The sequence below is a fragment of the Tursiops truncatus genome, chromosome 3 (assembly GCF_011762595.2).
Source record: "Tursiops truncatus isolate mTurTru1 chromosome 3, mTurTru1.mat.Y, whole genome shotgun sequence".
Lineage (NCBI taxonomy): Eukaryota > Metazoa > Chordata > Mammalia > Artiodactyla > Delphinidae > Tursiops > Tursiops truncatus.
The window spans coordinates 91,531,361-91,554,907 of NC_047036.1; the positions used below are offsets into that span (position 1 = coordinate 91,531,361).

At 37.0% G+C, this 23,547-nt stretch overlaps 1 protein-coding gene across 13 annotated transcripts in view; it reads right to left on the reverse strand.

Moving 5' to 3' along the window:
• APC (APC regulator of WNT signaling pathway) overlaps positions 1–23,547 on the reverse strand; it is a 135,353-nt gene that overhangs the window by 80,542 nt on the left and 31,264 nt on the right. For 12 of the 13 annotated variants that reach the window (XM_073802401.1, XM_073802399.1, XM_073802398.1 and 9 more), the window contains exon 2: positions 6,801–6,953. In XM_073802401.1, coding sequence (XP_073658502.1) covers positions 6,801–6,935 — 135 coding nt within the window. In that variant the 5' untranslated portion in view covers positions 6,936–6,953. Of the gene's footprint in view, positions 1–6,800; positions 6,954–21,392; positions 21,498–23,547 lie in introns of those variants that run through there. The other variant, XM_073802394.1, reaches the window with a different exon arrangement.

Genomic DNA, 23,547 nt, shown 5'->3' on the forward strand with positions numbered 1-23,547 from the left:
AATAGTTTATGGCTATTCCATGATAAAAATTAGCCCTGATTTTTTTTCTGCTTTACTGAGATACAACATACATATGAAAAGTACACCAATATTAGGTTTCTGATGTAATCTAAGTATCCATGTAATCACTACCCAGGGAAGACACAGAACATTTCCAGCATCTCAGAAGGTTCCCTTTTGTCCCTTACCAATCAATATTCACTCCCCAGAGGTAACCAGTATTCTGATTTCTGTGTCTATTAGTTGGCATGCTTGTGAACTGCATATAAATGAAATCATACAGTATACAGTCTTTTGTGTCTCACGTTTTTTGCTCACCAAAATTTCTATGAGATTTATTCATGCTGTTGCATGTATCAGCTGTTTTTTTTTTAATGCTATGTAGTTATCCACTGTATGAATGCACCTCAACTGATTTATCCTTTATTCTCCCTCTTGATGGACATTTGGGTTGTTGCCAGTTTGGAGGCTATTATGAAGAATGCTACTATGAACATTTTTGCACATATCTTCAGGTGGACACATGCACTCACTTCTCTTGAGTATATATCTGGAAGTTTAAACGCTGAGTCATAGGGTTTAACTTTAAAAGAAACTGCTGAATGGTTTTCCAAAGATGATGTGCCATTTTATACTCCTACCAGCAATGTATAAGCATCTTGATGTTCCACATTTGGCATGATCAGTCTTTTAAATTTTAGTGATTTGATTAGGAATGAAATGATATTTGCACTTCCCTGAGGATAAAGGATGTTGAATCCCTTTACATGTGCTTACTGACCATTTACCTTCCTTTCTGAATTATTTTTTCAAGTTTTGGGCCAGATTTTAAAAACTGGACTTTTAAAATTCTTGGTTTGTAAAAATTCTTTGTATATTCTGAACCAAGTCCTTTATCAGATATACGTACTGTAAATATTTTCTTCCAGTCTATGCTTTGTCTTTTCATTTTCTTAATGAAGTCTTGAATAGATTTTAAGTTTTAAATTTGATGACATTCATTTTATACCTTTTTTCTTTTATGTTTAGAGCTTTATGTGTACTAAGAAATTTTGCCTTCATGAAGGTCAAAGCGATATTACCCTATATTTTCTTCCAGAAACATAATGGAGTCTTTTGATGAACAAAAGCTGTCAGTTTTAATGATGTCCCACTGATAAATTTTTAGTACTTTGGCATTCTATTTAAGAAATCTTTGCCTACTCTAAGGAGATGAAGCTATTCCCTAAGTTTTCTTCCAGAAGGAAACTGTTCTGTTTTCACATTTACATTTTTTGCATATGATTTACTTGAATTACTTTTTTGCATGAGTTGAGGTAGAGCTCTTGGTTCTTTTTTGTTTTTTTTCCTTCATACAGATATTTAATTGCCTCTGCACCATTTATTGAAAAGACCAGCCTTTCCCCACTGATCTGCAGGGATGCCTGGATCATAAATCAGGTGACCATATATATGTAGGTATTTTTCTCAACTCTATTGCTGTTAGTCTACTAATCTACTCTAATTACCACATTGTCTTAATAACTTTACAACAGCTTTACATTAATTCTCAGCTACTATGTCTTTAAATATTACTTTTGCTCCATTCTCTTACCCTGCCCCTTCTAAGACTTCAATTATATTTGCTTTTACCTATTTGCCTGTGTCCCTCGTGACTCTTACATACTTTTTGTTTTCCATTTTTCTTCCTCTTCTGTGCTTCAGTTTGGATATTTTTCTATTGACCTTTCTACATGTTCACTAATTCTATCTTCTCACTAGTTCATTAATCCTGTATTTAACCTGTGACCAAGCCCATCCAATAAGTTAATGTCAAAAATATTTCAGTTATAGAATATCTATATGACTCTTCTTAATTACAGATTCCAATTCTCTGTCGAGACTTTCTGATTTTTCATCCATTTAATCCAACCTTTTCTTTTCTTTTTTTTTTTTTGCGGTACGCGGGCCTCTCACTGTTGTGGCCTCTCCCATTGCAGAGCACAGGCTCCGGACACGTAGGCTCAGCGGCCAGAGCACAGGCTCCGGACACGCAGGCTCAGCGGCCATGGTTCACGGGCCCAGCCGCTCCGCAGAATGTGGGATCTTCCCGGACAGGGGCATGAACCTGTGTCCCCTGCATCGGCAGGCGGACTCTCAACCACTGTGCCACCAGGGAAGCCCCAACCTTTTCTTTTTTCTCAAAACATTTAAATTATGTTAAAATCTTTGACTACTAATTACAACACATGGATCATCTTGGGATTTGCTTCTATTTTCTATTTGTTCTTTTGATTAGCAGTCATTTTCCTATTTCTTTGTATTTCTTGTAACTTTTAACTGCATGCTAGTCATTATGTATACAATAATAATAAAGACTTCAGATCAGATTTTGCCTCAAAGAGTTTGCCCTTTCCACCACTGGGGTCTGATTTCCTTCATTCAATAGCTGAAAATAGGTTGCAGGTGCAGTTTAAGTGAACTTCATATCTGATTTGGCTTGCCAAGTTCCTTGAATGTCTCTCTCCTCTACACTTAAACTGAGGAGACCTGTTGTACGAGTATTCCTCTAGCAGGACATGGCCTCCTAACATCCTGCCTCCACAGTCCATCCCCAGCATCCTTCCCCATAGCAAGACTCAGCCAATGCCCCATGCATTTTGAGAAAATTTGGGAAAACTAGCCATGCATTTGGAGCTCCTCTAAATGTCAATACTTCACATCTGCCCATGTGTTTGTCAAGACCTCCAACAGTTTCTTTCCTCCAGTAGAGTCCTGTGCCAGTGATGAATTATCAGTCTGTCCCTAGAAATAGCAAATACCCCTGGGGAAGAAAATTACCAGTGATCTCAGCTCATCTAGAAAGGGCTCTTTCCTCTTAGGAATTTTAGTTAATACAGTCCTTGATGATTTCACAGTTCTCCAATGTCTTTAAAAGTACGATTTTAATTTTTTGTCCAGTGTTTTCTAGTTGCTGCAGTAGTACTGAATGATTGCCTGGGGCTGCATGCTGCATACAACCTTAAAGAAGTCCTCAATTTCAGAGTGTTTAAGAGAAAATGCAACACAACTACAAAGCAATTCCAAATAAAATACTTCAAAAAAATGTTTTGAGAAATGACAGCTTTTTAAATTAATATGTAAATTTTAAAGGAGAGAATATTCATTTGTCTTTATAAATTCTGTAAGTTTTTTCTTTTTTTTTTTTTTTTTGCGGTACGTGGGCCTCTCACTGTTGTGGCGTCTCCCGTTGCGGAGTACAGGCTCCGGATGCGCAGGCTCAGCAGCCATGGCTCTGGAAGTTTGGTTTTAAAAAGTTACTTAGTTACATTACATAATCACATTATTTTAAAAAACATTTTAAGATTTTAAAAACATCAGAGACTTAATTATTAGACACAAAATATGCTGTGGTCATATCAGTAAATAGGAAATATTTATCAATGATCAACTGTGTCATTTCAAGGGGGTTTCTGCTTGACTCATTTCTGTTTTTCTCAATATATCATAGTTATTTATTCTTTTCATTACCAGATAAAAGTATACTTGGTAATTAAATCTTCAAAATAAATTATGAAATGTGCCAATTTGAATTTCTACTTCTCATTTTTTCTTATACTCTGAAAATAAAAGATGCTTTCCATGTATGGTTTTATAGTTTACAGAGCAAGTTATAAATATTTCATTTTGCTAAAATACAAAAAAGATAATAATAGTTGATTAATATTTTACCTAAAGATAATTTTTTCTATACCATGCCATATCTCAGTTTAAATGCTTCACAATACACCATATTTACCTTGTTGCTATGCTCACCATTTTAAAGTAAATCACGTTCATTTCTAGCCCTGGAGTAAAAAATATAATACATAATTTCTCTTAAGTTTAGCTGTAACTGCTGCATTTATCTGATCTAAATCCCACAAAATCTGTATTTTATTTTAATTACAGAAATGTCAAGTATATACATAAATGTAGAGAACAATATAACAAACTCCTATGTATCCTCACATCTTACTTCAGTAACTATCAACTCATGGGCTTCTTTCATCTATACCCATAACCATTTTCTCCTTTTCCCTACAACCCAAATTTATCTGAAAAACAAATCTCAGACACACTGTTTCTTCTGTAAAAAAATTCGATATACGGGCTTCCCTGGTGGCGCAGTGGATGAGAGTCCGCCTGCCGATGCAGGGGAAATGAGTTCGTGCCCCGGTCCGGGAAGATCCCACATGCTGCGGAGCGGCTGGGCCCGTGAGCCATGGTCGCTGAGCCTGCGTGTCCGGAGCCTGTGCTCCGCAACAGGAGAGGCCACAATAGTGAGAGGCCCGCGTACCGCAAAAAAAAAAAAAAAAAAAAAAAAATTCGATATGTATATTTACACAGGGATTCTTTCTAAACACAACCACAATGCCATCATTATACCTAAAAAATAAGCATTTCCTTAATATTCTCAAATATACAGTGTTCACATTTCCCTAACTGTTGTACACATACTTTCCTGACACACACACACAAAATATTTTTATAGTATCAATGACATGTAATCAATAGCAAAGCAGTATTCTCTTTTGCCACTAGATGGTACTACTGCATAAACTTCAGAAATCCTGAGACATCTAGTTGGAGGAGACACACCTTGCCTTCCATAGAGTAAATATGTTAATGATCAGTAAACATAATTCAAGATCATATGATGTATTCCAAAGTCTAATAAGTGATTTTTTGAGAAATAACCATTGTTTTGGATTAACTTTAATCCAGTGTAAGAAGTGCCAATGTTTCCAAGTGTCTTTTCACAACTCGATATTCTAAGGCAAAATAAACAGGCCATGGTTCCTATTCTTTAACACCATACATAAAGCCCCTTAAAAGGAGAGAGACATAAATAATTTCAGTACAAGGTCATAACTGCTATGATAACATACACCCAATCCTGAAGAAATACGTGGATGGCTTAGCAAGGATGTCTGTCAAAGCACTTGCTGAGTAATAATCAATTCACAGTTGAATTCAGACAATATTAGTATTTAATTAGTATTTAATATTAAATAGTAATATTCATGATGTATATTATACCACATGGCTAAGAGGTCACCCTGATATTCCACTGTAGAAATTTAAGGGTCTGACTTGTTACTCTGAGAGACATTCCATTTCAACATGGAGATGGATCTAAAGATAGGTTAAAATGTTTCCCAAAAATGAATTTTGAATTTGCTCAACTAGTTTAAAAAAACAATCCAACAACTTTTAAAAGGGACCTCAGAATTCTGCACTACAAAAGAGACATTGAGATAGGCATGCCAGGAAGAATTCCCTACTAAGTATACTTCTGAAGTAGATGAAAGAGTAGTCCTGCTGAGAATTTTAAGTTTTTTGTCTTTAAACTTTTAAAACCACATGCCATGTACAATAATTTTAGATATATTATGTTGATCTGTGTTAAAATACCAGACTATACTTTTTTAACCTAGTAGGTAATTGAGTCAGCTGTTTTTAAGGTCACCCAAAGTCTGTGGTGAGAAAAAAATGTTTCTTTATAGTCTACTTAATCTCCAAAAGGACTTGAGGTAGGTATCTTGGAGATCTGTCAATTGCTACTGCCATAGAAATAGGCAATTAGAGTGGAAAAGATTTATAGATACATAGGGAGGGAGGGAGGGAGGGAGAGAAAGAAAAAGAGAGAGAGAGAGAAAGAAAGAGAGAGAAAAAGAAAGAAAAAGAAAAAGAGAAAGAAAGAAAAAGAAAGAAAAGCTCATATGAGTAAAAGGCTGAACTGTTATGATAATGAATACAAAAGTAAAAGAGGAGCAAAAATAGTTCAGTGATATACAGAAGCTTGAAGAATAAGGGAGACCTCAAAATGCATGGAAAAAGAACTAGAAGAGACTAGGAAATGAATACGGAATAAGAGTAGTGAGCAGACAGGAAGAAAGGGTCGGAAACCCAGATGGTTAAAATAGCCAAGGCACAGAAACAACACGTAGCAGGAAGAATTTTTTAAAAGAGAAGGAGGTAACAGTTTTGTTGAATCTCCAATTCTATAAAGTTATTAAATTCAGGGAGAGGAGAATCTGCCTAAGTAGCTGGAAATTAAAACAGTTAAAGTTTTTACCTTAATTATTTTGAAATTAGAACGTATTTTCCCCAGTGCAGACTTAATATTTTATAACTTGTCGTGGAGGTTATCACAGCTTTTCAATGTTATTTGGGAAACCAATTTCAGGGCGTGAAGGTGTCATGGAAATCATCTATGCTAGTGCAATGACTGTATTTTCCAAATAAGGCAACTTCTAGAAGGGTATGTAGTTTAGCTTATGGCAAAACCAGGAACAGGACCAGGTACTGACTTTCAGTTCAGGACTCTTCCCACTAGGGCACCCTGATTTTCTTGATCATCTATCATTGCAGCACTTAAGTGAAGACAAGATCTGAGAGAGTTGGGGATGATGGCAATATTTAATACTTGAGATATATTCTAAGGTTGTGAGGCTAGTTTCTATGAATTACACAGAATACCCACCCTCACTATAGTGACGGTTAAGTTGGCCTTTTATTTTTAAGCTTAAAAATAACTAAGAACTAACTAATGAGTCATTGGGGTTTTACAATCATTTTCTTTATATGATTTGCTGGATGAATTCAAAACATTTTGTTTAAAAATATAAATGTTAACTTTTGCAAGAAAGAGTTTACATATTACTGCTTAACTTACAACACACTTTTAAGTAAGTGAAGTGTCTAATCCCAAGCTTACAGAAAGGAGTACTGAATAAAAATGGATAAACTACAATTAAAAGTCACAGTCTTGATACCTTCATATTAGATGCCTCAGTTTCCAGTTTTGTAAGATGATTGGAATTATCTTCTAGCTCTTGTCGAAGATTTGAGTTCTCCATCTTCAGTGCCTCAACTTGCTTTAACAACTGATCATATGAAGCTGCAGCCATCCTTGGCTACCCTTGGACCTATAAGGTTAAAAAGGATTTTGAAATTCACTACTAAAAATATAGTGGCTGCTTGTTTACAAAGAAAGGGATAAACAAAACCCTGGAGACACTTAATAAGAAGAATTGTGTTTATGTAGTAGTTTCCATCTCAAAACAATATTGTGCAAGTAGCAGCATCTTTCTAAGAAGATGAAATACTGGGGTCTTAATTAAAGACAGATAGGGCTAAAATAGAAGAGAACTTCAGTAGTGCTTGAAAACATTTGTCTTTTCACAGGTGGATGAGATTTCTATCAGGTTAGAATTTTTTAGAAGGTTTTAAAGATATTTTAAATGGCAAGACTTAGGAAATATAATCATTGATAAGAAATTTATTTATATTGGTAATATTAATTTATTTCTGGATTTTTTCCAATAGTCACATAATTTTAAAGCCAGAAGGGATTAATGAGATTAGGTATTGCATTCTACCACTTTTCATTTGATAAAAGGCTAGTCTCAAACATTATCCATAGGGAAGTATGAAGTTCCAAGAAGGCGTCATTAAAAAGGCAGTCATTAACAAAATGGACACAAGGGAGAAGTTTAGATTGAGACTTCAAATCTTTTGGATAGAAAGATGATAATAATTACTAGTATAAATTCTAATACATTCATCCAAAAGGATGAATATAACAGGCCATGCTATGGCATATGCATCTTGGGATCCACTGTGTTCAGACTGAGGCTGAAAGACACTTAAAGAAAACTCATGACTTCAGCAGTAGAGACTGTCAAAGAGAAGTGAAGAAGAGCCTGGCTGTTAATTACAAGACTATGAAAGAAGAGGGGAGAAAAGAAAGATATAGAAGATAGCCAGGTAATAAGAGGTCCTTGGCCTGAAGAATTAGAGAATGCTAGGAGTTACCTTCAGACTAACCAAGTTTCAAAGACCCAGATTCTCTTTTTAGTTTAATTCCAAACTCACTTAGGAATAAATAAAATTCTACCTATATTTAAAAGCTAAAAAGTATAACAAAGTTTGTACTCAAGCAATACTTAAAGATCTGGACATTTAAAAAAATGTTTCTGTAATAAAAATCCACTACACAAAATAAGGCAGACAAATTATAACACTGGCTAGTCATGACAATATTGGGGGTTCAGCAACTGGAAGGTCCCTAACAAGGGAAATCAAGGGACTCAAGTCTCGTCTGTTCACGAATGGCTAGAGTCAATGATAAACCTGGTGCAACCCACTGATTCCTGAGGAGGAAACGGAATCCTGGGAGGTGGGGATCACTCACAAAAGTCTTTACTGCTGAAAAGAATGACTTGTATTTGGAGATCTGGGTCTTAATTTCAGTCTTGGTCCTGTTTTTACCTTTGCCCCTTCATTGAAATTCACTTCACCATTTGTACAGTGGACATTTACTACCTTACTACCTGTTCTAATATAATTTACAGGGATATTGTTAGAATTAAGAAACAAAAGGAGGGTCTAAAAATAAAAGTGCTGTGTAAGTTATATTACAAAAATACACTTGAAACATAACTTCCTTAGTAAGACCTACTGTTGATCTATCGTTGTAAGCCCCAGTCCCCCAACCAATGGACAAGAGGTGAAGAATAATTCACCCTCTTGAAAAAGACAGAGATGTCTCAAAAACAAGGGAGAAATTCACAGGTGGGGTCACTTATCTGTTTTACACCATACCACTAATAAGCAGGTCTGGAAAGAGGTAGCACATTAAAAACCATGTGACAGAAGTGGGGATCTGACAGTATTTAATAATGTAAGCCCTAAAATCCTTCATTTCAAATAAAATCCTAACAGGTAATTTTCCACTAAAACAATAAAATAAGAGAAAAAGTAATAACACAGAGAAAGAGCAAAGTACACAGAAGTATGCTAAGACACAGAGGTTATAACCTCACACAATCACAAAAAGAACCAGATGGGCAAAATGAACACGAGACTACTAAAAGTGCTCTTCCCTGGAGGGAAAAGAATTCAGCCCTTCAGATGGACAATTAAAACATTTGATCATGGGACTTCCCTGGTGGTCCAGTGGTTAAGACTCCACACTCCCAATGCAGGGGGTCCGCGTTCGATCCCTGGTCAGGGAAATAGATCCCGCATGCTGCAACTGAGACCCAGCGCAGCCAAATAAATAAATAAATATTAAAAAAAAATTTTTGATCACCTTTTTCCCCCCTCCAGAATCAAATCATTTAAGTCACTTCTGCTTTAGAAAGCAGGGTGCTTTCATACAATTTTACAGGAAAAATAAGACGTTTCATGGAGTAATACTTTGCCTTATACCCTTGCAGGATGTTGCAGCCATCCCTAAGTCAAAACTGCTTACTGAAAAATTTAAGAACTCATAAATTTATTTTAGAATGCCTTTTATACAATCACATGAATTTCATACCAAATATATCTCAAATGAAAGTCACTCAGCATCATTAAAAATATCAAAATTTATCACATGAAATAGGGAAAAACTCTGAATCTTTCACGCTACTGAGAATATACAAAGATCTAAATTTGTTTTTCAGTAAGGATACCCAGTAAAGAGATCCTCACCCCTTAAGAGTAGGGTAGGGGAGAAGAAAGCAAAAGGACTGTATTTAGATTTTTATCCAAATGTTGACTGGAAAACAAATTTACCAGTATCCTAAGAAATTAATGCAAGGAGGCAGAAAAGTTTAGGCAGGCAATTAAAATTAAGTCCGAAGGATTCAATTAGAATTAAATATGAAGGATTCTTTATTATAATTTAAGAAGTTTGAGATCACTTTTTAAAAAATTAGTTAAACTGCTTTTATTGTTTGTTTGTTTTTGCGATATGCGGGTCTCTCACTAATGCGGCCTCTCCCGTTGCGGAGCACAAGCTCCGGACGCGGATGCGCAGGCCCAGCGGCCATGGTCACGGGCCCAGCTGCTCTGCGGCATGTGGGATCTTCACGGACCGGGGCACGAACACGCATCCCCTGAATCGGCAGGTGGACCCCCAACCACTGCACCACCAGGGAAGAAGCCCTATTGTTTTGTTTTAATGAATTAAAAAAAAAAGATGTATTTGCCAGTACTGTTAGATAGATGGTAATGAAAAAAGAGGAAAATACCAATAGAAAGAAGAAACCAAAAGAGTCATAAAAGACTACTTTGCTCAATTCTATGTAAATAAATTTGAAAACTAAATGAAATAGATAATTTACTAGAAAATGTAATTTATCAAAACTAACAACAAAAAGAGATGGAAAATCTAAAATTTACAACAAAAATCACTATTATAAAATCGACATTATTCAACATATTAATAGGTCTACACAGAAGAAAAATATTATCATGCCAAAGGTGAGGAAAAGATGCTTTACAAATTCAATGTCCAGTTTTGTTGAAAATACTCAATATAATAGGACTTTTTTTTTTAACACAATATATAGCAGCCCAAAGCCAGTACCACAGAATATGGAAACACTGGGTATACTATATTCCTAAACTAAGGGAAAGCCCATTTTTACCACTCTTACTCTTTGTACCAGTCAACACATTTAAGAATGAAATTAGAAAGGAATACTATTGGCAGATGATATAATTATATACCTAGAATATCCAAAAGAATCAACTAAATATTACCACAACAAGATAGTCTAGTAATTTAGTGTAGTACAAAATATACAGAAACCTTTCCTTTATATGTGTAAAGAGAAACCAGATAGAAGATGAAATGGAAGAAAATATCTTATTTATAATAAAAAAACACAGGCAAAAACCCCCAAAAAACCAAAACCAAAACAAAAAAAGCACAGGCATAAACTGAACAAAGAGTTCAAAACATATTATGAGAAAATTATAAAATGCTTCTGAAAGACACAAAGGTACATTTCAACAAATGGAAAGACATACCTTGTTTGTGTACATAAAGATTCAGTATCATAAAGATGTCATTTCTCCCTAAGTTAATTTATAAATTTTACATGGTCCCAATACAAATATTATATAAGACTGGTTTTTATTTTGTTTTCTGCAGCTAGAAAACTGAAAAAAACAAGCAAAAAAGGGAAAACATGAAAAAAGAGCAGGAGTACACCTACCACATATTAAATTACTGTACAAAGCCATTATAAGTAACATAGTATGAAGTCAACTGTACTGTACAGTAAGTTAATTTCTTAGTTCTGATCATTATACTATGGATATGTAAGATGTTAACATTAGGAGAAGCTAAGTGAAGGGTACATGGGAACTCTCTATTATTTTTCCAACTCTTTTGTAAGTCCAAAGTTATTTAAAAATAGAAAGGCTTTAAAAAGCCGTAATAGGACTTCCCTGGTGGCGCAGTGGTTAAGAATCCGCCTGCTAATGCAGGGGACATGGGTTCGAGCCCTGGTCCAGGAAGATCCCACATGCCGCGGAGCGACTAAGCCCGTGCGTCACAACTACTAAGCCTGCGCTCTAGAGCCCAAGAGCTACAACTACTGAGCTCGCATGTCACAACTACTGAAGCCCGTGTGCCACAACTACTGAGTCCACATGCTGCAGCTACTGAAGCCTGCACGCCTAGAGCCTGTGTTCCACAGCAAGAGAAGCCACCACAATGAGAAACCTGCACACTGCAATGAAGAGTAGCCCTCACTCGCTACAACTAGAGAAAGCCTGTGCGCAGCAACGAAGACCCAATCTAGCCAAAAAATAAATAAAATTTAAAAGAAAAAAAAAAGCTATGATATTGGCAGATGAATAGATCAACCAAGGGAACACATTTTTTTTTTTTTTTTTGCAGTACGCGGGCCTCTCACTGTTGTGGCCCCTCCCGTTGCGGAGCACAGGCTCCGGACGCGCAGGCTCAGCGGCCATGGCTCACGGGCCCAGCTGTTCCGCGGCATGTGGGATCTTCCCGGACCGGGGCACGAACCCGTGTCCCCTGCATCAGCAGGCGGACTCTCAACCACTGCGCCACCAGGGAAGCCTGGGAACACATTTTTTTAAATTCCATAAGTAAATATATGTAAATTTAGTCATAATAAAGGTAGCATCTCAAACACATGTGAGAAGATAAACTTTAAATAAACGGCAATGGAAACTGGACAGCCATGAGGAAACTGACAAAACTGCACCCTTCCTTATACTACACACCAGGGTAAATTACAAAAGAAACAGGGATTTAAATGTTTAAGAACGTTACGTGGCATTTAAATCATGGAAACAGTTCTGTTTTTAACTAAAGATACTTAAATGGAATATACCTGCTTCCAAGAAGGCTATTATGGAGCAAATGAACATTTTAATTTTACCTGATTAGTTAATGGGTAAGGCACATGGAGGGCCTGTTGGAGCTCTGAAGTGATGATGTCTATTACTAGACTAGGAGTGACAGATCGGGTTCTTAGGTTCCTTTAAACAAATGCGAAAGTTTTTACTTGGTATAAAAGCTTAACTACTTTTAAATAAATAGGATACATCCATGCAGTGGAATATTACATTGGCATTAAAAAGAATGAGGTTGATGTAAAAACAAACCGAAAAAAGGGGGAGAAAACAAAAAAAGAGTACAGATCACTATGTCTCATACTGTCCATCTTGTTCTAGTAAAAAATAAAAGGATTGTATAAAGATAAAAATGTCATTGAAAGGATATACAAAAGTACAGTCATTGCCTCTGGAAAAAACGGTCTCAGGTCTGCTGAGAAGAAGCTTTTCTTTTCATCGTATATCTTTGTGTAAAGTTTGAAGATCAGAGCAAAAAGTTGGTTTTTTGAAAAGACTGATTATGATTAAAGAGAGAGAAAAGCCCAAACATTTAAAATGAACAAAACTCAAAGGTGGGGGGAACTGACTCGAAGAAAAAGAAAATCTTAAAAGTTCTCCAACATTGAAAAACTGGAGCAGTAGTTAAATATTTCCCCTTTCCTTCTCCTAACACAAAAAATACCAGATTCAAATGGTTTTACAGACACCTTCTACCAAACATTTGAGGAACAAAGTATTCCAACCTTTTGTTTTTTATAAATGTATTTATTTATTTTTGGCTGCTGGGTCTTTGTTGCTGCACGCAGGCTTTCTCTAGTTGCGGCCAGCGTGGGCTACTCTTGGTTGCAGTGTGCGGGCTTCTCATTGTGGTGGCTTCTCTTGTTGCAGGGGCACAGGCTCTAGGCGTGTGGGCTTCAGTCGTTGTGGCACATGGGCTCCGTAATTGTGGCTCACGGGCTCTAGAGCGCAGGCTCAGTAGTTGTGGCACATGGGCTTAGTTGCTCTGCAGCATGTGGGATCTTCCCGGGCCAGGGCTTGAACCCGTGTGCTGTGCATTGGCAGGCGGATTCTTAACCACTGCACCACCAGGAAGTCCCTAAGGTACTAATTTTCTTCTCCATACAGCTTTAGCCATGTTTCATAGGTTTTAGTATAAAATGTTTCCTTCTCTATTTCTTGATAATTTATAATTTTAATATTGATTTCCTCTTTGACTCAGGGATACTTAAAAGATTCTTCTCAATTATTAGGTGTATAAGATGACTTGTGAGTCATCTTTTTATTGCCATTGATTTATTGTTTATTAGATTGATTGGAGATTGTTGCCTACAAATGCTACCATTTTGAATTTTTTAAGGTTTGCCTTGTAGTCAAGAACATGACTAACTTTCGTAACTATCTCACTGAAATTTAAGAAAAGGGAAAAGTGTACAAAGTTCTCAAAGTTATATACCTATTTATTGACTGTAGCATATTATTTAAATCCTCTGCATATCTGTTAAATTTTTGTACTTGACAGGTGAAATTTAGAAAGCCTACCATTTATTGCATGTCATGTAATACAGTAAGTACCATATATTAATATATATGTAATTTAATCTTCCCAACTGTGAGGTAGGTATCACTTCCCATTTTAGAGTTAAGGAAGCTGGGACTTCAAAATGGCAAATAATTTTCGTAAAAACACAGATCATGTGGCTAAGCCAGGATTCAAACTCATATTTGTTCCCAATGCTCATGCTCCTAAGACCATGTAATACTACCTCTACATGGCTTTCATGACCTGGTGTACCCGATACCAGTCTATGTTCCAAACTTATTTTCTATTAAGTTCCAGTATAACCCTTCTCCTTCAGTAATTCCCTCTTCACCATTCCATACAAACTATTTTGTACTTCTGCTCATAATTCATCTCCTTTTTTGAATGCCCCATCCTTTTCCCCTCTGCTTTGCTACCCTTTAAGGCCCAATTCTGTTGCCTTACATAAAACCTTCCTGTCTCCTACAGCCAGTAATGAGTCTTCCTGCTGATTGTACAGTAAATACTATACAACTTGGCTTAACTGTTCTCTAATTATTCCACTTTACTTTGGCAAGTTTTGTTTTCTACCTTTAAGACAAGGTTTGTATCTAATACTTAGCTTTTGTAATTCCCAAAATGCTTTACTCAGTGACAGCCACAAAAAGATAAATACATGCAAGAATGAACAGCCATGGAGAGCAAAGAACAGAAAAAAGAGGGCACAAATTCAGAGAATGTCCAGGATGACTTTCCCATTAAAAGAGTAAGATGATGGATTTCTCTCTATGCAATTCAAATCAACAAACATTTGAGAACTTATTAGTCACAAGACACCGTGCAAATATTATAAGGAGATTTTTGTGGGTTGAATTGTGTTTCCCAAAATGATACATTGAGTCACAGGTAGCTAATCTCTGGTACCTGTGAAAAGTGACCTCGTTTGGAAACAGGGTCTTTGCAGCAGTAATCAAGTTAAGATAAAGTCTTACTGGATTAGGGTGGGCCCTAAATCCAATGATTGGTATACTTAAAACAAGGCCAAGTGAGGAAATGAACACAGAGACACAGGAAAAACGCCAAGTGACAATGGAGGCAGAGACTGGAGTGAGGCAGCTGCAAACCAAGGAATGCCGAAGACTGCCAGCAACCACCACAAGCTAGGGAGAAAGGCATGGAACAGATGCTCTCTCAGAGTCTCCAAAAGGAATCAACTTTGCTGACGCTCTGATTTTGTACTTCCAGCCTCCAGAACTGTGACAGAATACATTTCTATGATTTTAAGCCATGAGTGTGTGGTACTCTGTCACAGCAGCTCTACAACACCAGGGAAAAGATAAATTGACATGTTCCTTATTCTCAAGTATCTTATTAACTAGCAAATGGGTAGTATTCCAGTAGGAAGGGGAAATAGGATCCATACACAAATAAATCAGACGTTTGTGTCTCATCTTACATTCTCTTGGCTCACTTTAACTCTAGTCATTGCCGCATCAATCAGCTCACTGCAAGATATAAACTGACAGCACGACGGCTGACAGGTATCCTTTTGTTTTCTGTTCTAGTCTCAGTGACAACCCAGTGTGGGTCACCAGCATTCATGCATATACAGCCTATAAAAGAGTGAACACTTGATGGGACAATCCTTGACTAAAGGGGAATGGGAGCTAGTAAATATAATTCTTTTCCTTAGATGGACAATTTTATATGGCTTCTTTAAAAGTCCCAGCTTTCAGGACTTCCCCAATTATCCAAAGTGGTGACCAACTTGAGAACACATACTGGCTGCCCCTCTTCACGATTTAACACTTTCTAAGCCACTACTCCTGTTCCTGGATCACTTCCCAAAGCAAGTATTTCGCACAAGGCCTCAAGATTCTGACTTACAGGGGACCCATGCTAAGATACAACTTACCTACAATTCAGAGGCAAGTCTGGGTTCAAAAGATTGATAAAGAGTCTATGGGAGTCACACCTTGCTGAGAAAATTGGAGGTAAGGGCACAAACATGGACTGGAGCTACATTGTGGCTAGCTATCTTCACAGTGTAAAGAAGATGAGATTTGGATAGAGTACCCACAGAAACGGTACGATAACAAGACTAAAAGGTACAAAGTCATGTTGCTTTAATGTTTCTCAGTTTCTATTACAAACAATGTCAGAAGTAGCTAATATACTGACAGGTAATTTATCAATTAATTAATGATAATAAAACCAAGAACCTAAAAATAGCTAGTGGAATATATATTTCAATATTCTTCATTGGATATCTGCTTACTATCTTAGTCACCATTGTATACCATATTATAAACAAATCTGGTAAATGAAAATCTGAATTTACCCCAAAAAGTAACATTCATTCACAAAAATACAACTTTAAAAAAACCACTTCAGCTTAAAACAAGGAACTGTATGTGTATGTCTGAAAACAAATGAAGACCTGTATGTGTATGCCTATAGTAGACAGAACAGTGGCCCCACAAACATGTCCATGTCCTAATCCTGGAGACCAGTGAATATGTTACCTTACAAGGCTAAAGGGACTTTGCAGATGTGAACAAGTAAAGGATCTTAATATGGGCAAATTTTCCTGGATTATATGGGTGGACTTACTGTAATCACAGGGTTTTGTTTTTGGTTTTTTTTTTTTTTGCGGTATGCGGGCCTCTCACTGTTGTGGCCTCTCCCGCTGCGGAGCACAGGCTCTGGACGCGCAGGCTCAGCGGCCATGGCTCACGGGCCCAGCCGCTCCGCGGCATGTGGGATCTTCCCAGACCGGAGCACGAACCTGTGTCCCCTGCATCGGCAGGCGCACTCTCAACCACCGCGCCACCAGGGAAGCCCAATCACAGGGTTTTATAAGAAGGAGACAGAAAAGTCAGAGTCAGAGAAGGATATGTGAAGACGGAAAGCGGGTCGGAGTCAAAGAAAGATTTATTGTGCTGCTCGCACAAAGATGGAGGAAGAGGCCATGAGTCAAGGAATGCAGTTAGACTCTAGAAGCTGGAAAAAAGGAAGGAAATGGATTCTCCAGATAGCCTCTGAAGGAAGTACAGCACTGCTGCTGTTATGATTTTGGTCCAATGTAAACCATTTCCGAATTCTGATCTCCAGGGTTGCAAGATAATAAATCTGGGTTGTTTTAAACACTAAATTTGAGATAATTTGTTACAACAGCAATACAAAAAATGCCCTATGATCCAGTGATCCCTCTCCAAAGAATAAATTTCAGTGAAATCTCACTGACTATGTAGTGATCTTAAAATAGATCCACAATTTCTTTGACCTTATACCTTCAAAAGTGGAGCTTAGTTCATCTCCTCTTGTGTGGGCTGGACTTAGTGACTCACTTCTAATAAAAAGAATACGGTAGAAGTGATGGGCTATGTCATAAATGGCTTCCTTCTTGCTCTTTCTCTCTGAGATCACTGGGGAAGCCAGCTGCAATGTCATGAAGACTCTCAGGCAGCCCATTGTAGAGACCCATGGAAAAGAAGCGAGGCCTTCTGCCAACGGTCAGGAGAAACAGACTGTGAGTGAGCCATCTAGGAAGTGAATCTTCCAGTCTAGTCAAGCCTTCAGATGACTGTAGCCCTGGCTGACATCTTAACTGTAACTTCATGAGAGATTCTGAACCATATACCCAATTAAGATATTCTTGAATTTCTGCCCCAGAGAAACTCTAAAGTAATAAATATTTGTTGTTTAAGCCACTAAGATTTGGGGTAATTTATTGTACACTGATATGTAACTAAAATAGTCTATAAGAAGTCATATAACAAGGATGTACACCATAGCAAAGTTTGTGGTAAAAGAGATTTGGAAAAAACCTAGGACCTTCACATCTGACAGACACTACAGAACATTAGATAGCAGAGTTAGAACGACAAACTAGATGGACATAAAGTAAAACAGGTCTTAAAAACAGTGTCGAGTTAAAAATGTTCAAAAGTTATGTAAATTAAAAACATAAATTTGGGTACATACCCCCAAAGAAGTGAAAGTAGGAACTCAAACAGATATTTGTGCATCCATGTTCAGAGCAGCATTATTCACAAAAGCCAAAAGGTGGAAGCAACCCAAGTGTCCATTGAAAAATGAATGCATAAACAAAATGTGGTATACATACACTGGAATACTATTCCGCCTCAAAAAAGGTGGAAATTCTGACACATGCAACAACATGGATGAAACCTGAAGACGTATCTTATATGAGGTTCTTAGGGAAGTCAAATTCATAGAGAAAGAAAACAAAATGGTGGTTGCCAGGAATTGGGGGGAAGGAGAAAATGGAGAGTTAGTGTTCACCAGGTAGAGTTTCAGTTGGGGAATGTGAAAAAGATCTGGAGATGGACTGTGATACACTCACAACAATATGAATGTACTTAATGCCACAGAACTATATATACACATAAAAATGGTTAAGCCGGTAAATTTTATGTATGTATATTTTACCACAATTAAAAAAACCCTCATTAACTATAAAAAAGACAAAATGCTAAATATTTCACAAGAATTAACGCATATTTAAGAACATATGTGAATGAGGGCCTACAAGGGGAGTGGGAATAAGGCCTGGGAATAAAGGGGAGAAGGCTTGCCTTTTATGGACTGATGTCATGATTTGATTTACAAAAACAATTTTCAAGAACATATCTATTATATAACATATGAGATGTCACCTATACCAAAACAAGAAACCATCTAGGTAGCTTTCCTTCTAAGAGGTGAACTTACAGAAATCAAGAACCACAGATTATTGACTATTGGAACTAGAAGATCTAGAAATCACTTCATCTAACCTCATTTTACATTCAAGGCACTTAATACTTCAAAACTAATTTGCTTTTCAGAATTATCTGCTATTCCAAGCAGATTTTACAAGGCATGGTGTTTCAAAGAGCAAACCACCGCATTCTTCCAGTTAGAAGACATTTTAGATGATATAAATCTTTAAAGATCCTAGGAGTAGCCAAAGCAATCAGTGTTTTCAATGCAATAGCAATAATATTTCATACAGTTCTATTGTAAGTTTCTTAGAGGTTAGTTTCCATGTCTTATTTGACTCTCCTGAACCTTTATAGGTCTGGCATTTAGTAGGTACTCAAATGTGTAGTCAATGTATTTCCTCAAGTCATCTTTTCTATATTATATTGCCCTATCCTATCTTATGTGCTATGTAAAATTCCAGAGTGTAGTACCAAAAAAAAAAAAAAAAAGAAAAAGAAAAAAAGAGGAGGGAGGTCAAAATTAAAGAGAACATTTAATATAAAAGGACTGTTAAATTATGTGAAATTAGAAAAAAAAATAGAGAAAAATGGTAAAATAAAAATCCAAAGAGCAATGCATGAAAAGACTGCAATTAATAGCTTTGATTCAGTTCATAGACCTACTTATGAATATTTAACTTTTGAACTCCTTAATAGCTCAATTCTGGCAATATCAATTAACAATGAATAATTTCAAAGACCAACAGTACAGTCTTATATTAGGTATTTCATAATGCAAGGGGAAAGAAATCAACTTTTCTTACTTTAGTTCTTTATTTCTTATTTAATTCCAAAAAATATCTCTATCTAACACTGTTCTGTTTAGTTGAAGTTTAAGTTGATTAATAAGATGATAGTTTCATAGAGTTAGAACAAAATAGGAGACTTATGTTCTTTACATCCTTATACAATACATGACCTTGGATAAAGTCACAACATATGCAATTAGGAATAATCTAACGTTTAAAATGAAAATAATGCTACATTGAGCTGTTTAAATCATAAAATAAGATAATTTATGTAAAAATAAGAATCATAAACTCTCAAAAACTATACCAATTGGAGTTCAAAGAAATGAATGGTATCAGCTATTAAATTTCACTTGAAAAAATTTTTTTAAATTATTGAAAAAGTATCTTGAAGGATCTTCTGGAAAATTTGGATATACTGCAAAAAACAAACAAATAAATAAATTTCACTTGAAAATTTAATGCAACATCTTTAATTCTAGGTACAGTTTCCATCAGATTTTAAAAAGAGATCCTAAGAACTATTAACCCTGATACCCATAACTAAACAATTCTTAAAGCAAAAATAGTTTTAAAAATAAAGAATAAAATCGCTTATTTATCAGTGAAAACTTTACATAGTCTAATTTTATTCAAGTCCAATTCCTCATTATCTTGAAAAAAATTACTGAAACAAAAATTATAGGTTCTTTCAAGACTTTCTATTACATAAACACTACTTAAGAGACATTGATCCTGGAGGGCTTTACAAAGCCACTGCCACCCTGTTCAGAGAGTAGGGAGGTGTGACAAGCTGGCTACCATAAACAGGCATTAAGATAAGGCATTTAAAACTACTCAATCTGAAAACTTGTTTTTAGACATTTAATGAAACAAAAATACAGTGCAACGGAAACAGTCTATATCAAGAGTATATCTTATGAATATTCACTAAACAGAAATACATCTAAAAGAAAAATCATACTGCTTTAATTTTAAATATTTGCCTATAGACTTTATTCAATGATATCTAAAACTGACCAGAGTAATATAAAATTACCTAATAAACACAGACCTTAAATATTAAGCCTACGAAAAATTTACCACTGTAACTTTTCACAAAGTGATTTACATTATAAAGTGATTTACTCTTGAGTAACCTAATTAATAGCATAAACCTATACTAACAAAGGAATAGATCCACTGCTTCATACATAATTTATTAAGATTTCCTATAGGATTTATTTAAAGCAAAGAATTTGAGCATCTCTTTTGTGATACAGAATCAAAGTGTCTGATAAATTCCACTGTCAAAACATTCATAGCCTGATATTCTTCCTACTTTAAAAAACTAAGTTATTCTTTCCATCCAGGTTGTAATGATATGATAAACTATGGCTTTTTGTAAATAGACTTCTACCACCAGCATTGCTGCAAGGGTTCTTATTCCTCTGCAGTTATCTTTCCAGCCTGGGAGGGAGAAAAGCACTGCTGCAGTCATCTGCAAAAAGGCATTACATTGCATCTTAAAACTAACAAAGACACTGGTATCTCTTTGCCACCCTATTCACTGGCAGTTCACTTAGAACTGCAAAAGCAGGCACTTTTGGTAACCCAAATTTCACGGATCAACCAAAACCACCACTGAAGCTCTGCAGTACCTGCCTCCACCTCTTCCTCCTCTCCCAAGGAGCCCTTTCCACTAGGTTCATAACAGCCATCAGCAGCAGCTTCGTAACCCCTCCCCTGGCTACCACTGCATGTGTCCTTGTGGCCAGGGAGGAAAAGAAGCCTTTCAGTGGGCTAAAGCTTTTGCTCCTCGCCATGAATATGCTCCATTCTTTGTTGTCCTCTACCCGTTTCCTTAGATACTGTTATTCCACTCGACTCTGTCAACATGCATTATAAAAACAAAACCTCCTTCTAGCTTCAAAAACAGCTCTTTCTCACCAGACTCCCCTTAACACTCCTACCCCTCCCCCCCTTCTTCCTCTTCTGTCAAAAACCCTGGATCAGAAGCACAGGAAATCCATCTCCTGTGCTGCAATGGTGGGGGGGTGGGGGAGACGCCCCTGCCTCCCCGCTTGGCATGTGGCATCAGACTTTGTGCCAAGGAAAGACCATCGGCTTTAGACAGTGCAAGGGAAAATCGCCTCCTTCTCCCCCGGCAGCTAGCCGGGCCATCGTAGCTCCAGCACCTACCCCATTTCCGAGCTCAGCAGCACCTCCATTCCGTCTCCAGTGACACCCAGGCGGGCTGCGCCAATACAGCCACATGTCGGTCACGTGTGCCCACGCCCAGCCAATCGGAGGGTCCCCGACGGGAAAGGGGAGCGCCCTGGTCCGCATCCAGCGGATTACACAGCTGCTTCACGCTCCGCTTCCCGACCCGCACTCCCGACCCGCACTCCGCACTCCGCAGCAGGACATAGGGCCCCGCCCCGCCCCGCCCCACCCCACCCCAAGGCTCCAGCCCTAGCCGGCACTTAGTGCTCACCGACTCCACCTCCGGGCAACCCACTGGAGCTGATGGAAGCAGACAAGCATAATGCGGGTGGGGTGGGGGTGGGGGAGGCCCACGGGGCAGGAAGATTAGCACAAGATACTGGAGGTGGGTGGGTAATAAATTACATCTCATTTGCTATTTGCTAAGATTTACATGCTTGCAACACAGAGAAAAAGAATTTCACTAAATGTATTAAAACGAATAATTTTACATTACGTATCACCGATTTGTTAGGTAAATCACTGGAACTGTGTTTGAATTAAAAATACAGTCTCCAGAAATGCTATGGTGGCAGTAGAGTAGAGTAGTTGAGATCAGAATCATGCAGCCACACAGTCTGGACTGAATCTTTGCTCCCGTCACTTACTAGCTGTGTGACTTTAGTCACTTTCATTTCCCTTGCAAAACGGGAGTAGAAATGTTGAATAGAGAAGTTAATATATAGGAAGCAGTATTTGGAGCAGACCCTGACACAGTAAATGCTGTTAGTCACTACTAATCTGAGACTTAAATATTTTAATGCAAATTCTGCATTTCACTTAAATTTAACCAAGTGAAGCTTGAATTACTAATTTTTTTAAATAAATTTATTTTATTTTTGGCTGCACTGGGTCTTCATTGCTGAGCGCGGGCTACTCTTCGTTGCGGTGCATGGGCTTCTCATTGCCGTGGCTTCTTTTGTTGCGGAGCACGGGCTCGAGGCACGCGGGCTTCAGTAGTTGTGGCATGTGGGCTCAGTAGCTGTGGCTCGCAGGCTCTAGAGTGCAGGCTCAGTAATTGTGGCACACGGGCTTAGTTGCTCTGCGGCATGTGGGATCTTCCCAGACCAGGGCTCGAACCCGTGTCCCCTGCATTGGCAGGCGGATTCTTAACCACTGCGCCACCAGGGAAGTCCCTACTAATTTTTATGAGTTAGAAGAACAAAATCCAAATTGCCAAGAATTTAAAGTGGATTTAAATTCTGTTTAAATGGGGATGGGGGGTGGAATCAGTTTTCATATCTATTTCAAATTTAAAAGGATACTTAACTTTAGGTTTTTTAATGAAATGTATTTACTATAATCTTTTAATTTTTCAAATTAATAGCATGAAAAGCAGCAAGCAAGCTATTAAATAGCACACTTGGAGCAATTTCATTTTATTAAAAATGGTATAAATTAGAAAAGTAATAGACAAATAGCAAAATGCTCCTAGATGTACACACAATGGATGGTTCACAGTGGTTATCCATGGAAGGTGAGATTATGGAGTGATTGCTGCTTTTCCTTTCTGCTTCTGGATATTTTTTTCTTTATCTCTGTATTATAATGCCTAATATATAGCAAATACCCCCTAAATATTTGTTGAATGAACAAATGAACAAACATCAATCACATATTACTAGTAATTTACTAGTAAGTAGAAAAATTATATATTACATAAAAGTTTAAATATATTTAGAAACACTTTCCCTTGATATTTGAAATAAAGGAAACATAAATCAATTTGGTTCTATCTTAAATATCCCTTTTGTCAAGATGACTTAGTTTTACAAAAGGCTTTCAAGATTCTCTTACTGAAAGTGCATGATTTATTGAATAGGACTTATTTATACAGTCATCAACTATTTGTGACAAATTCTGAATAGATAATTTCTCATAAGGCCTAAAACTTCTGGAAAGGAAGAATACATTTTAGAAGCTCCTAAAAATAACTTCTTAGTATCCTAAGAAACAACTCTATTACTCTTGACTCAGACTATGACTCAAGCTATTATTTAGTATACCAGTTTGTAGCCAAAATATTTGTCTAAATTTTTATTACATGTGTTGTAACAGTGTTTCAAATGACAAAATTTTAAAGAAAGCTATG